The 12,289-nt window shown below is 57.4% G+C and overlaps 1 protein-coding gene across 4 annotated transcripts in view; it reads left to right on the top strand.

The window, feature by feature from the left end:
- The window catches only part of LOC128844543 (hexosaminidase D-like), a 31,250-nt gene extending 19,759 nt beyond the window's left edge, over positions 1 to 11,491 (top strand). For all 4 annotated transcript variants that reach the window (XM_054042353.1, XM_054042354.1, XM_054042355.1 and 1 more), the window contains 6 exons: positions 470 to 674; positions 1,694 to 1,776; positions 3,945 to 4,023; positions 6,098 to 6,199; positions 7,362 to 7,451; positions 8,763 to 11,491. In XM_054042353.1, the coding sequence (XP_053898328.1) occupies positions 470 to 674; positions 1,694 to 1,776; positions 3,945 to 4,023; positions 6,098 to 6,199; positions 7,362 to 7,451; positions 8,763 to 8,946 (743 nt within the window). In that variant the 3' untranslated portion in view covers positions 8,947 to 11,491. The remainder of the gene's footprint in view (positions 1 to 469; positions 675 to 1,693; positions 1,777 to 3,944; positions 4,024 to 6,097; positions 6,200 to 7,361; positions 7,452 to 8,762) is intronic.
- The last annotated feature ends 798 nt before the right edge of the window (positions 11,492 to 12,289 follow it).

Below are 12,289 nucleotides of genomic sequence, written 5' to 3'. Positions count from 1 at the left end.
CACTTTGTCTCAGTTGTGACTGCGACGTTTGTGCCAGGGACCCCTGGTGCCTAGGAGATTGGCGGCATCCCTTTATTTCACTGCCCAGGGGCTGCCAGCTGGAGACCCTCTTACTCTTTGCTAGTCTGGGTCACATTTGAACCGGTAACTTAAAGGTAGCGTAGGATCTACGATGGAGCCTAACAAACCTCTGAGCCACCCGCCAGCCTCCTGTTGCCGGCCCCAGACCAGAGGAACGGATAGGTGGGTAATTGTGTTAACAGCTCTCGGGCTGGTGCATGTGCCCATGCCTCCCCCTCAGCTTGCCAGCCACACAGCGGTGCTGGTGGGTCTGTGTGGGGCCCACGGCTGACCCCCGCCAGGGGCACTCTTCGTTAGCACCTTGGGAGCGCTGTGTTGAAGCTCAGAGTGTTGGCGCTGGCAGATGTTTTCCAGCTGTTTGCTGATCTTGGTATCTCTTCTTTCCTAGGAAAGTTTATTTCAAAGTACGCAGACAGTGGCTTCAAATCGGTGTGGTTCGCGAGCGCCTTTAAAGGCACCACCGGCCCCGCGCAGGCCTGGACCCCTTTAAATTACCACCTGAAAAACCACCTGAGCTGGCTGAAGGTGATCCAGGCCATGTCCAAGTTCCCGTTCATCAAGTTCCAGGGAATTGTCCTCACTGGGTGGCAGAGGTGAGGCGCGGCAGGGGGAACGGCCGTCCCTCTGGCTCTCGCGCAGAAGCAGTCTAGCACACACGGCTTGCAGAGAACGTGACCTCTCCCTGGCGGGGGAATGGATGGGGGGAGGGTGAGCGAGACCAGAGCAGCCGCCGGCGTTGCTAGCTCTGCTGTGCCGTGGCCTCAGCTGGAACGCTGCCTTCAGGCCGGGGCGACCCCTGAGTGGGAAGACACCGACGACCGGCCAGGAGCTTGGAGAACAGCATCAGACAGGATTAGTGAGCTGGGGGGTGGGGTCATGGGGGAGTGAGACAGAAGTCGTCCCAGCTTGGCTGGGTGGCTGAGTGGAGGGTCCATCAGTCTGGAAATAAGCGAGGGGTCATGTCATGGCGGGTGACACAAGGCGGGGAGAGGGGTAGGGAACTAGGGGCAACGGCATCCGGAGAGATGGGGCAAAACAGACTGAGCTTGCAGGAGGATCCCTTCACCTGCGGATCCTTCTCCTGAGGGGAAGGGTGAAAGCTGCCATGGGGGGACTGGACAGAACTCGAATAGGGAGAGCCCTGCCCTGGTTAGATAGAAACCCACCCCGAATCCCAGGCTGTGCACTCCCCAGCAGAGTCACCGGCTGCTGCAGAACGTTCCTCTTCTGGCCCGTGGCTATGCCCCGCAGCACCGGTGCACCAGCCTGCTGGAACGGCTCTCAGAGGGGCTGCTTGCAGCACAGACGAGCAGAAGCTGGTGCGGAGCTCTGGCGAGAAATGGGCAGGGATAGCTGCGGGGCTGGCAGGAGTCCCTCGGGGCAGTGGGCGTTGGGGATTCCTGTGGGGCTCAGGACAGCTTAAGGACCCTACAGATCGTCAGTGGAAGGATCTGGGGCTGTCCGCTGCTGCGGTGTGTGCGTCCGCCTCCCAGTGCGATGCCAAGGGACTGTGGGGAGATGGCAGAACAGCTGGCATCGGGTGATGGGTTGGGGACACCGTTCTGCAGGCGGTTCCGCAGTGTGACCATGTACTGCTCTCCTGTCCCCGCAGGTACGACCACTACTCCGTGCTGTGTGAGCTGCTGCCGGTGGGGATCCCGTCCCTGGCCATGTGTCTGCAGACGCTGGTGAACGGTGAGGGGCTCGCTGCCAGGGCATGCAGTGCGGGGTGGGGCCAGCAAGCCTGAATTAACCCAGCCCTCTAATGTGAGAGGCGGCAAGGTCTAGCAATTAGACCAGGTGACTAGGAGTCAGGACTCCTGGGTTCTATTCCTGGGTCTACCACTGACCCCTTGTGCGGTTTAATCTGTGGCTTCCTCTAAGACTTCATACAAAAAACTGTGTTTAGCCCACTTTTTAACTGTTTCATTGAAGTGTATGAGCTCTATTGCTACCCCTTTTGACCCAAGCAGTTGGCCAGTGTTCAAGGTCTTGTGGGTTGTTTTTGTTAGGCGGCGAAATCGATGGTGGAGTCAGGTGTTTCTCTGCAGTATTTACAAAGGGCTGGACACAAAGTCCTGCGTCCCTGGAGACAGGAGGAATCAAACAGGAGGCAGTGTCTTTACTCACAGCTCCCAGCCTCTGGCCAGCCAGCACTCTGCTTTAAAAGCTCTCTTGGGACCACGTTCCCAGTGCTTTTCTGGCTGTCTCCTTGGCTTTCTGGCTGCTTCCCACACTTACCCTGGATGAAAGGCAGCTGTCAGCCCCACCAGCATCAATGAGGTATCACTCAGCCTCTGTCATTATATGGACCTATACATTTTATATGTATGTAATACAATGTATAGCTTATCGCCCGTAACGTACAGGAATGAGCTCTACTGGTTTGTGCACCTATAACTCCATCTGTCCACACTCGGGGGTTGTACAGCTTTAACTATCCAGGCTGCAAACCGATCTAGGTAAAGCTGTACCAATAGTGTGTGTAGACCAGTCCTTAGTGACTTGCCCAGGGCATTGGAGAGAGGGCTGGGATTAACCTAGCCCCCACGCTTGGCGCTCCTGTGGTGGGAGGAGGAATACCAGAATTGTGTAGTTCTCTGGCAAGATACTGAGTGTTTCTGGGGCCTCAGCCCAGCCTGCCTGCTAAATACACGCACACGGCTCGCTCCAGGAGCGTTGCTCACTAGGTGAGCAGTGCAGTTGTGCTGTTTGTTTCCCTGATGGGTGAATATTTTGTCCTGGAATAGCAGCTGGTTTGGCCTTGAACCTGCATGTTGGCAGCCAGGAGGGGAACGGTTGCCTGTAAAATAGTATTGAGCTTTTGGGGGGCATTTTGGTCCTTCGTGCTATATTTATTAAGTGATCACAGTCAAGATGTTCTTCCTGCGGGGTTGGGGTGGGGGTATGCGCGCGCACACTGTAATCCAGGTGAGGTTGAGCAGAGCTTTCTGTCCAAGAGCTGATGTTTCAGAATGCTGTACTGTCCCCACGCATTCTCTGATTGCTTTCAGAATCGCTGTGCCGCATCAGGACCAGGGAGGGGGCTGGTGGGGGGGAAAGGTGAGGTCATTTGACCAAGGGGTTCCCCAGACACAGCCCCTTGAACAAGCTAGCAGTGTCTAGGGTTCCAAAGGCCCTCAGATGCCTAGGGAGGCCGTGCTGGAAGTCGGTATGCCCGGCAGGCGCTGGGGTTGGCTAGTAGCCAGTGTTCCTCCATAGTCCGTACGATATTCGTCCGGTGCATTTGGCCTGTTTGTGGCTTGACGCTCGCAGTGCTCTCCTGGGTATTTGTTTTTCCCTTTATAATGGGGACAGCCACAGTGCATCCGCCCACATGCCTGTGGACTCCCATTTCCCCGGCATGTGGGGAGATGGGGAGGAGCTGGCCAGCTGGGATGCTCTGTTGGGGGACCGCTCGCAAGTCTAAGGGTACGTCTAGCCTCGGCGCCGGGGGCAGCTCCCAGCCCGTGGAGATGTACCCGCGTAGCTCTCGTTCAGCTGGCACACGCTACGCATAGTGGACCTGCGGTGGTCAGTGGGGCTGGCCACCCTGAGCATGGATCCAGGGGTTCCAGACAGGTTCCTCCCGCCGCTGCCTGTGCTCCTACAGCTACGCTGCTGTCCTTACCACGCTGGCTGGATGGGTGCTACCGCGGGTGTGTCTCCTCAGATGGGGACCATACCCCCAGCTCCACGTGCAGACGACCTACAGATGATGGTGCCCCCCTTTGAGCTCCTAGCAAGCTGCCAGTACAGCCCCCCTTGGGTGAAGTTTAGACTCCCTCTCAGGGCTTCTCCTGCCTGCACTGGCCCGTCCTCTCCCCTTCCGCTAACCCATGTGTCGTCTCCTCCCCCTCTAGGTGGATTTACTGAAGCAACTAAAAAGAGAATCCTGGACATGTTGGGCTTCCAGAGCATGGATCTAGAGAAGAGCATGTGGTACGTTGCTCAGGCCCGTCGGTTCCCAGGGCTGCTGCCCGGCAGCTGTGGATTCGAGTGCTTCCCCTGGGCAGCGCTGAGCAGTCACGGAGCCCAGCCGGCCTGCTGTGTCCTAGTCCTTCCGTTCGCTCTTGTTTGTGGGGTGGTACCAGCACATCCCAGGAGCCTGCTGCACCTCATGTGTGTGTCTGTGGCATTTGTCTGATCCCCCTCGTAGTGGAGCACCTCGTCCCCTGAGGCAGGGCAGGGCTGTATCCCCCTTGTACGGATGGGGCCAGGCAGCACAGAGAGACTGAGTGATCTGCTCCAGGTATGTCACGGGGAGTCTGGGTCTCCTGCATTGCAAGCTAGTGCCCTAACCACGAGGCCTTTCTTCTCTGTCTAACCCACCAATCCTCTGTTTTAGCCACTGCTTCCATAGTGACGACTCTTCCTCCGAAGCGCGCAGGTTCCGTGCCCACTGGACTCGTCGGCAGCAGGTGCTTGGCGTGAAGGCATCTCATGCCTACGCCCCAAGAGCCTCCATGTATCTCCCCCGCCCCCTCCTGTGACAGGCTTGGTGCCTCGGTCCAGCGGGCAGGCGTCCCGGCGTCACTTTGAACCTGGTCTCCAGGCACCCCTCGGTTAGCACCTTCTTGCACTGGGGTGCTACTCGCCTTGTCTTGTGGTGGCTGCTGGCTAATGGGCTAGTGGTTCAGTTCGTTTCTAGCAGCCTCTGTAACCCTTCAAAGCTCTGGCAAAATGTGCTTCATAACTTCTCTAAGCGTCGTCTGGGAAAGCCTCAGAGGTGGATCCAAGCACCTGTGTGTAGATTCTCTCTAAAGGCTCCTTAACGGCAAGATAATGGAAAGTCCTGCCCTGGTGCTGATGTTCCAGCAGCTGCGTCCTAACACCCAAACTCTGAGTCCACGGAGTCGTCCGGCTCTGAGGATCCTTCCTTCACTGGTGTGACCACAACTCCAGCTGACGGCAAAAGGCTTCTCATCCGGGGCTGGATCAGTCCAGCCACGCCACTTGTGATTCTCTAGCGCAGGGGTTCTCAAACGGTTGTACTGGTGACCCCCTTTCACACAGCAAGCCTCTAAGTGCGACCCCCCCCTTATACATTAAAAACACATGTTTATATATTTAACCCCATTATAAATGCTGGAGGCAAAGCAGGGTTTGGGGTGGAGGCTGACAGCTCGCGACCCCCCCGTGAAATAACCTTGTGACTCCCTGAGGGGTCCTGACCCCCAGTTTGAGAACCCCTGCTCGAGCGGGTAAAACACCGGGGGGCGGAGGAACTCTCTTGCAGTCGTTAGACAGGTAGCCTGGGATTTGGGAGACTCTGCTCTGCCATAGACGCCTGTGTGACCTTGGGCAAGTCACTTAGCCTCTCTGTGCTGCCATTCCCATTTATGCCATGGGGACAACAGCCCTGCCTGCCTCACGGGGTGCTGTGTGGGTAAATACGTCCGATACTGAGGTGCTCAGACACTCTGGTGATTGGGGGGGCCAGCTGAGGAACTCAGACAGCACCCAGAAAGGAAATATCTCCATAATATGGCAAGCTCCTTTGTTTTACATCCCTAAAACATCTGCAGTAAGAACTGTGTAACCGGTATCCCTCTTGTCTATCAGTCCATGTCCTCTGAGTGGGATCTAGTCTCTCCCCATCCATTTGAGCCTGTTATCCACATAATGACCCAGTCCCTGGCATAGAACAGGACCTGCTGTGTGACACACAGCTTAGGGGAAGTCATGGGTGGCCTTTGGGGGGGTCTCTCGTCTTTCCTGTCTTGCTTGGAAACTTGCCTACGTCCTTATTAATTAAATGCCAACTTTCTGTAGCCATTGGCCCAAGCCAAAAAGACTTGGTGGGGATGGAATAGCGGCTGCCCAGCACTTTGGAGTAGGAAGCTGGGTGTCCTCTGGTTCCAAAAAGGTTGGTTGCATTAACCAGCGACTGGATGAAATGGAAAGTCCCGTGTGTCAGCTCTGAGAGCAAATGGGGATTTGGAGATCTGCTTCCTTAGTTGTAACAGTAACTATCCCATGGCTCACGTCTGCTCCTGCTGTGTGTTTCTCCTAGTGAAGGAAATGGTGCATTTCCAGGCTCTGAAATCTATCGCATGGTCGAGCAAATCAATGGCCAGTTAAAAGAGAGCATTGCGAAAGTCCTGGAGGAAGAAAGGTAACTGGGTGCTGTGGGGGCTGGAAGCTGGGCTCTGTACCCTACCCTAGTCTCCTGGCTCATGTCGAGGAGTGCTGGAGTCTGGGTGCTGGGAGCCAACCCAAAGGGTTGGGTTGTCTGGGGGCAGGGGGTTACTGGAGCTCCTGTCTGGGCTCTGCTACGTCTAGCTTTCGGCCAGCGGTGTGCAGAATCAGTGACTCCTCCCAGGCTCCTTGGCTGATTTCAGTCTCTCTTCCTGCCCGGCCTCCACCCTTCAGGGTCCTTGTCCCAATCTCCCCTTTCCACTGCATGCACACATACCCCGGCCCCTCCAGCTCTAGCCCCTTCTGCATTCGAGTCAGGCTTATTCTTCCTGGGCGCATGGGGGAGACATGCTGCTTGCTCTCAGTTTCTGTGTCCAGCACCACGGCCTCCCCCAGCCGCCGTGGGAAGCAATTTCAGGGAAAGTCCTGCTAAGCCCTTGCAGCCTCAGGACAGGGTGTGCTCGGGTGCGCTGTGGGGATAGTGCATGTACAGTCCAGTTGCACTAGGAGCTGTGTGGGGATGGAGCATGCTCAGTACAGATGGAAGCTTTGGAGAATGTAGCTGCCAAACTCTAACAAGTCTCTACCGAGCATGTGCAAACTGGGATGATTTTATTTTTTCATAGGCTTATAATTTGGCCAAACTTGGGTAGTTTTTCACAGGAATGGCAAAAGGCACTGCCCTGACACCAGGGCAACACCCCTGCCACATTTCAAATCCCTGCCCCAAAGCATGGGGGTGCTGGAGCTTCTCAAGGAAAAAGGTGGTCAGATTATTTTTTTAACCCTGCTTAACGTATTTTCCCCTAATCATGTACTACAAACAGCTGAACCCTTTTCACTAAAATTTTAACATAAAAACTCAGCCTAAGGCAGACGCCTGGCATGGAAAACTTTGGCCCAAAGAAGCTAGTGTTTGGCAAAGTTATAAGCAAGTGGAAAGTGTTGGACAACTCTCAAGTAGAGATGTTGCTGTCAGGCCTGTCCGTAGTCCAGTTCTCTGGCGATTTTGTTATGGGGCTTCCCCCACCGGGGTTAGCTGTCGCTGGTGAGACCTGCTAGGGGGAGAGGCGTAGTTACAAAACAACTAACTTGGTGTTTCTGGGGTGGGGTCCATTTGTCTGTCTCTCTCATGTCAGCGCCATCAAGGGCTGGTTCAGCCCGTACCACAGGAAGCACCAGTTCGCTAACCCGCGCAACCTGGAGAACTTCGGCACCAAGGTGTTGAAGTACGTGGGGCTCCCTTGGTCTGCTCTTGGGGGTGGGGTACGCGGGAGTTGTACCGCTGGGTGGGCCTGGCGGAGTCTCTTGTGATGGGCTCCTGGGAAGGGGAACGGAAGCGAGCGCTCGCCTTCCCGGGGCTCTTCTCCGAGGTGGAAGGCCTTGTGCCACGAGCGAGGCCTCCGCCCGCGAGTTCCCCACCGAGCAGGAATCTGAACTCAGCCCTGTGTGAACCTCTGCGGGGCATGGAGCCGAGAGGAGCAGTATGGGCCAGCCCTGGGGAGGGCATGCAGGGAGGGAGCGCCATGTGCCCTGGGAAGGCAGTGCCCAAACCAAGTTGCCTGTGTTGCTGAGAGCTAGGGTTGGTCTCTCACAAGCCTGAACCTTGATCCCCCACCCCAACCCTTCTCTCTGTCTGCGGGGGGAAGGGGCAGCTTCCCTCAGCCCCTTTGGGGAGGACCCATCCAAAGCGACAGCCCTAACTTGAGCTGAATCCTGGCCGCTGAGTGTTGTCAGGGCCCAGGGGTCCCAGTGCAGTGCTCACAGCATTGGCCTGCTGCTCTCCTGTGGCTAGGAGCCAGTGGCCTCTTCCTAACCGCTAGAGGTCCCTGGGTCTCTTGACGTGGCAATGACGTGTCGGCAGGTGACACTCCCACAAAGCCCCGTCCTGCCTTCCTGGGGCCGGTGGGGCGGGGGGCCGGTTACGTGCCAGGCAGTTCGTTCTAAAATGATGGGAGGAGGGCTGGGCCGGGAGCTGAGACCGGGGTCCTAGGCCTGGCTCTGCCCTAAGCTTCCCAAGTGACTTTGGACCAACCCCTGCCCCCCCCCTCCCCCCCCGGGCTCGGCTGCCCCTCTGTAAAGCAGGGAGGAAGAGGAGGGCCTTCCACCCAGGGGTCTTGCGGGCCTTATGGGGCACCATCAACTTCCAAAAGAGTGTTGGGGTCTGGGCCTGCCCCGGAGCCCCCGCCAGTCGCCATGGCGATGCAGTTGCCCCCCCCCCCCCCCCCCCGCTATGTTGAAAGGACTCTGTCCCCATGGCTTGGGGGGTGTTGGGAGGAGCTCACAGAACGGAGCCTTTCACCTGTACCCAGAGCGCTGTGCAGAGCAGAGCCTAGGTCCATGGGGAGATCTTTCCATGACAGGCGCTTGGCTGGTGATAGCAGGTGTGATGTTGTGGGGTTTGTCTGGTCGATGGTGCCCCTCTGACTGACTCAGAGTCCCATGGCGACGAGCCCCGTGGTAATGGTTGTTAATCAGCCTGCACCCCTGCAAACGCCGCAGGCTCCAGGCTCTGACGCGCTGCTGCCTTCTGCCGCCAGGGTCCACGAGGACTGGGAGAACTTCATCCAGAACTTCCGCTCCCAGCTGGAGAGCATCTACTTCCCCGACACGGTGGAGGAGTGGATGGAGGAGAACGTCAATCCCTACATGGACCGGCTGCGGGAGTTCGTCCGGGACTACAGGGAGATCATCCGCCTGAACGCCAAGCCCAAGGCCCTGTAGGGACGGGAGCCCAGGCTGGTTCGCTGCAGTGAGGAGCTCAATTTCACCGCACAGTGAGCTTGAGCTGCCAGGAATGTGGGGACTCTGGCCGGAGCTTATTTCCCCTCGTCGTAGTCCATTAGCAACCCCCAGGCCAGTCTTGTTTCCTGGCTCCCTCTCTGCAGAGGGAGCCACTGGACCTCTCTGTTCCAACCCCTCTTCCCACTAGTCCCTAAAATCATCTTGAAAAGCATGAACGAGGCCATGGGGAGCCTCTGGGATTGGCCAGCTGCTAATGTCTTGGACTTGGCGCTGCAGTGGCTCTGAGCAGGCCATCCCAGACAGAGGTGCAGCCAGTGAGTCGTTGGCCATCTGAGCTGTGAGCCCTGTGGCTGCAATGCGTTCTCCAGCCTCAGAGCAGTGCCCTGTCCCTGTGTGCCCAGGATCATGCCATCACTGCGGCTCCCCCAGGAGAGGTGGGATGGGGCTGGCTTGCCTTTCAGCCCCCATCCATGCTTGTCAGGGAGCCCATGGCTCTGGCAGCGCAGACCTGCTCCGCGGATCCCTCTTCTTCGTGGGACCAGGTAGGAAAGCCGTGCCCACCTTCCTCGAGGGGCCCAGGGTGGGTCTGTCCCCAGCCTGGTGTTCCACAAAGTCGTAACAAGGGGAGATGTTTGGGTCTTCCCGGGAAAGCTCTCACTGCGGCGACCAGCTCGTTTGGGTCTGAGACCCCTGTCCGCCTCCTGGTGACCCGAAGTGCTGGTGTGTCTGAATGGAACTGCATGAGATGGAGCCTCTCCTCGTAGGCAGCCTTGTGGGGGAGCTGGGTCTCTGCCGACACTCCGGCCACTTGGGGAAGAGCAGCGCCCTGAATGTAGGCTGGGGAGCGGGTGTCACACGAGGTCTTGTGCTCTTTGTACTAGTCACAGATTGGTGACCCATCGGTGAATCTGTGCTCTCCGTGCCAGTGAGGTGACAGGGGCGTTGTCTAGTGCTCACACTGGCCCTGTAGCAATGGTGAATTCTGGAGATGACTTGCTTAGGCTTCAGGCTGTTTGGAGCAGGGCTTTCCAAAGGGCTTGGAACTGGCCTCGCTCCTGCCAGCCGAGTCGCTGGTAAAACATCCCCTGACTGCAGCAAGTGCAGAGTCCCACACCGAGTGCTGCTGAAAACTCACCCTTAGTGTTTGTCTGCACTGCCGTCAGAGGTGTCATTGGAGCTCGGGCTCTAATCTAGCCAGCGTGGCTAAAAGCAGCGGCGAAGCTGCAGTGAGGTGGGCTAGCAACGTGAGTACGTAGCCAGCAGTCTGGACCGGCGTGTACAGCCTGTGCGGAAGCCATTCTGCCGTGGCCACACTAGCAAGGTCAAAGTGAATTCCCATAATCCTGCCTGAGTTGCAGTGACTCCTCCGATGGCAGTGTAGACGTACCCTGAGCTGGTGGTATCTATTTTGGACGCTGAGATCTGATGCCCATGATCTGTTTCCTTCTGGAGATGCGGATCTTAACATTCTGGCGAGTCCCTGGGGAGAGCCGCTGCTCTTCTGCACCAGGACTCCCCCGTGCAGGACCCCAGGAAATGTTGAGTGTTATTGTTCACTGCCGTCTGGGGAAGGGTTAGGCAAATGCTGAACGATTCCTGCTTTAGGAGGCTCCTCCAGGGACAATGCTGCCAAACGGGCTTGCAGGGGGCAGGGTCTTGTTTTGGCAAATAAATGCCCCAGAGCAGGAGCCTTCTTTCTATTGGGGATGGTGACAGACCCTGGGCCTTACAGCGGGACACAAATTAGAGACACTAATGGGTATCAGAGGGCTCAGAACATGCTGGGGGTCGGCCTGTGGACAGGGCCTGGGGGTTGGCCTGTGGGCTCTAAATCCACCTGGAGCTGGGAGTTCGCGCTGCATTGGTGGGACTGACAAAAACCCAATGTGTGAGCTCCCCCTGCTGGTTCCTCAGCAGCGCTGGATGCAGATGCTTCCCCAGACTGTGGTAAAACTGATGCCGGTGCAAGAGCCAATGTTTTGGCCTAATTCATGTGCAGTAACTCGGTGTAGCAGCAGTCTCTGCAAGCAGCCGTATTAATATCGGTTCCATCTGAGAGGGCAGGGGAGTCTGGTGACTTCTGATCTGGGGAGTAAAGGGCAAGTCCAGGGTGGGAGACCCTGAGCTCAAACATCTGACCTTGCAAGCAATGGGGTTACAATCCAAAGTGAAGTGTGCGATGTATGGTGTCCTGCCCCAGCCCTCCCTCCCCCCCAGTCACAGGGCTGGGGTCCCTCGCAGGTTCTCGCTGTGGGCTGTAGTACAGCGGATGTTTCATTTCCCCAGGGAAGGGGGCAGATACTGTGCAATAACCCAGGCTTCTCTCGCATTGCCGCTGTCTCTGCACTAGCTGATGTTGCTGTAATACAGTGAGTGACACTTAGGTCCCGTGACTACATGGAGAGGACTCCCGTTTGCCAGTGGATCTATTTGGTTTAATATATTGAGCCTAATTTGTTTTTGTACTGTATAGAAAGCTCATGTAATACCGACTTCCACAATAAAGTATTTTCCTAAGAAACGCAGCAAATGGTCACTTGTGGCCAGAGTCCCTCTTACCGATTCTACTGCCCCGTCCGGGCCGCTTCCTTCTCTCTGGGAACAGTCCCTGGGCTGAGGACGGGGCAGCGGGTTGGTGCTAAACAGGCATTTCTCCCAGGGGAGCCTTGGTTCAAACCCCAGTTGGGCTGCAGGCTGAAAGGGTGGGGAAGGGCGACAGCGTGGAGTTCAGCACAACCTAGCCGCCCGAGTGGATACGCAGGGTCCCAGGTGGGCTTGAACTTGTCCTGCTGAGACTTCGCTGCTCTGGTGCTCCCCTAAGCCATCTGTCATTGAGTTAGTGTGTCCCCGTGTGCTGCAATCACCCCTCTGGCTGCAGCATTGATGGACATGGCTCTGGTCCACCAGCCAACTCCCCTATTGGCCAGGATGGCAGGCTCCAGGCCCAGGGTCAGACTGGCCGTGGATGCTGCTGTCATGGATGGGAGCTGTGCACGGGGATCCTGGAACAGCAAAAGGTGCGTCAGCAACAGAGTTATGGGTGGAGGCTGGGCTAGCAGGGGGCTGTGGGTCGGGATTGAGGGGCACTGGCAGAGCTGTGTGGGGGCCCAGGGCTGGGCTAGCAGGGGGCTGTGGGTCAGGATTGAGGGGCACTGGCAGAGCTGGGGGGAGCCTAGGGCTGGGATAGCAGGAGGCTGTGGGTCGGGACTGAGGGGCACTGGCAGAGCTGGGGGGGAGCCTGGGGCTGTGGGTCAGGATCAAGGGGCACTGACAGAGCTGGGGGGAACCTAGGGCTGGGATAGCAGGAGGCTGTGGGTCGGGA

This window comes from Malaclemys terrapin, chromosome 10 (assembly GCF_027887155.1).
Source record: "Malaclemys terrapin pileata isolate rMalTer1 chromosome 10, rMalTer1.hap1, whole genome shotgun sequence".
In the NCBI taxonomy this organism is placed as follows: Eukaryota; Metazoa; Chordata; order Testudines; family Emydidae; genus Malaclemys; species Malaclemys terrapin.
Note: the sequence above shows the minus strand (reverse complement) of the source record. Positions and strands in the feature narration are given on the sequence as shown.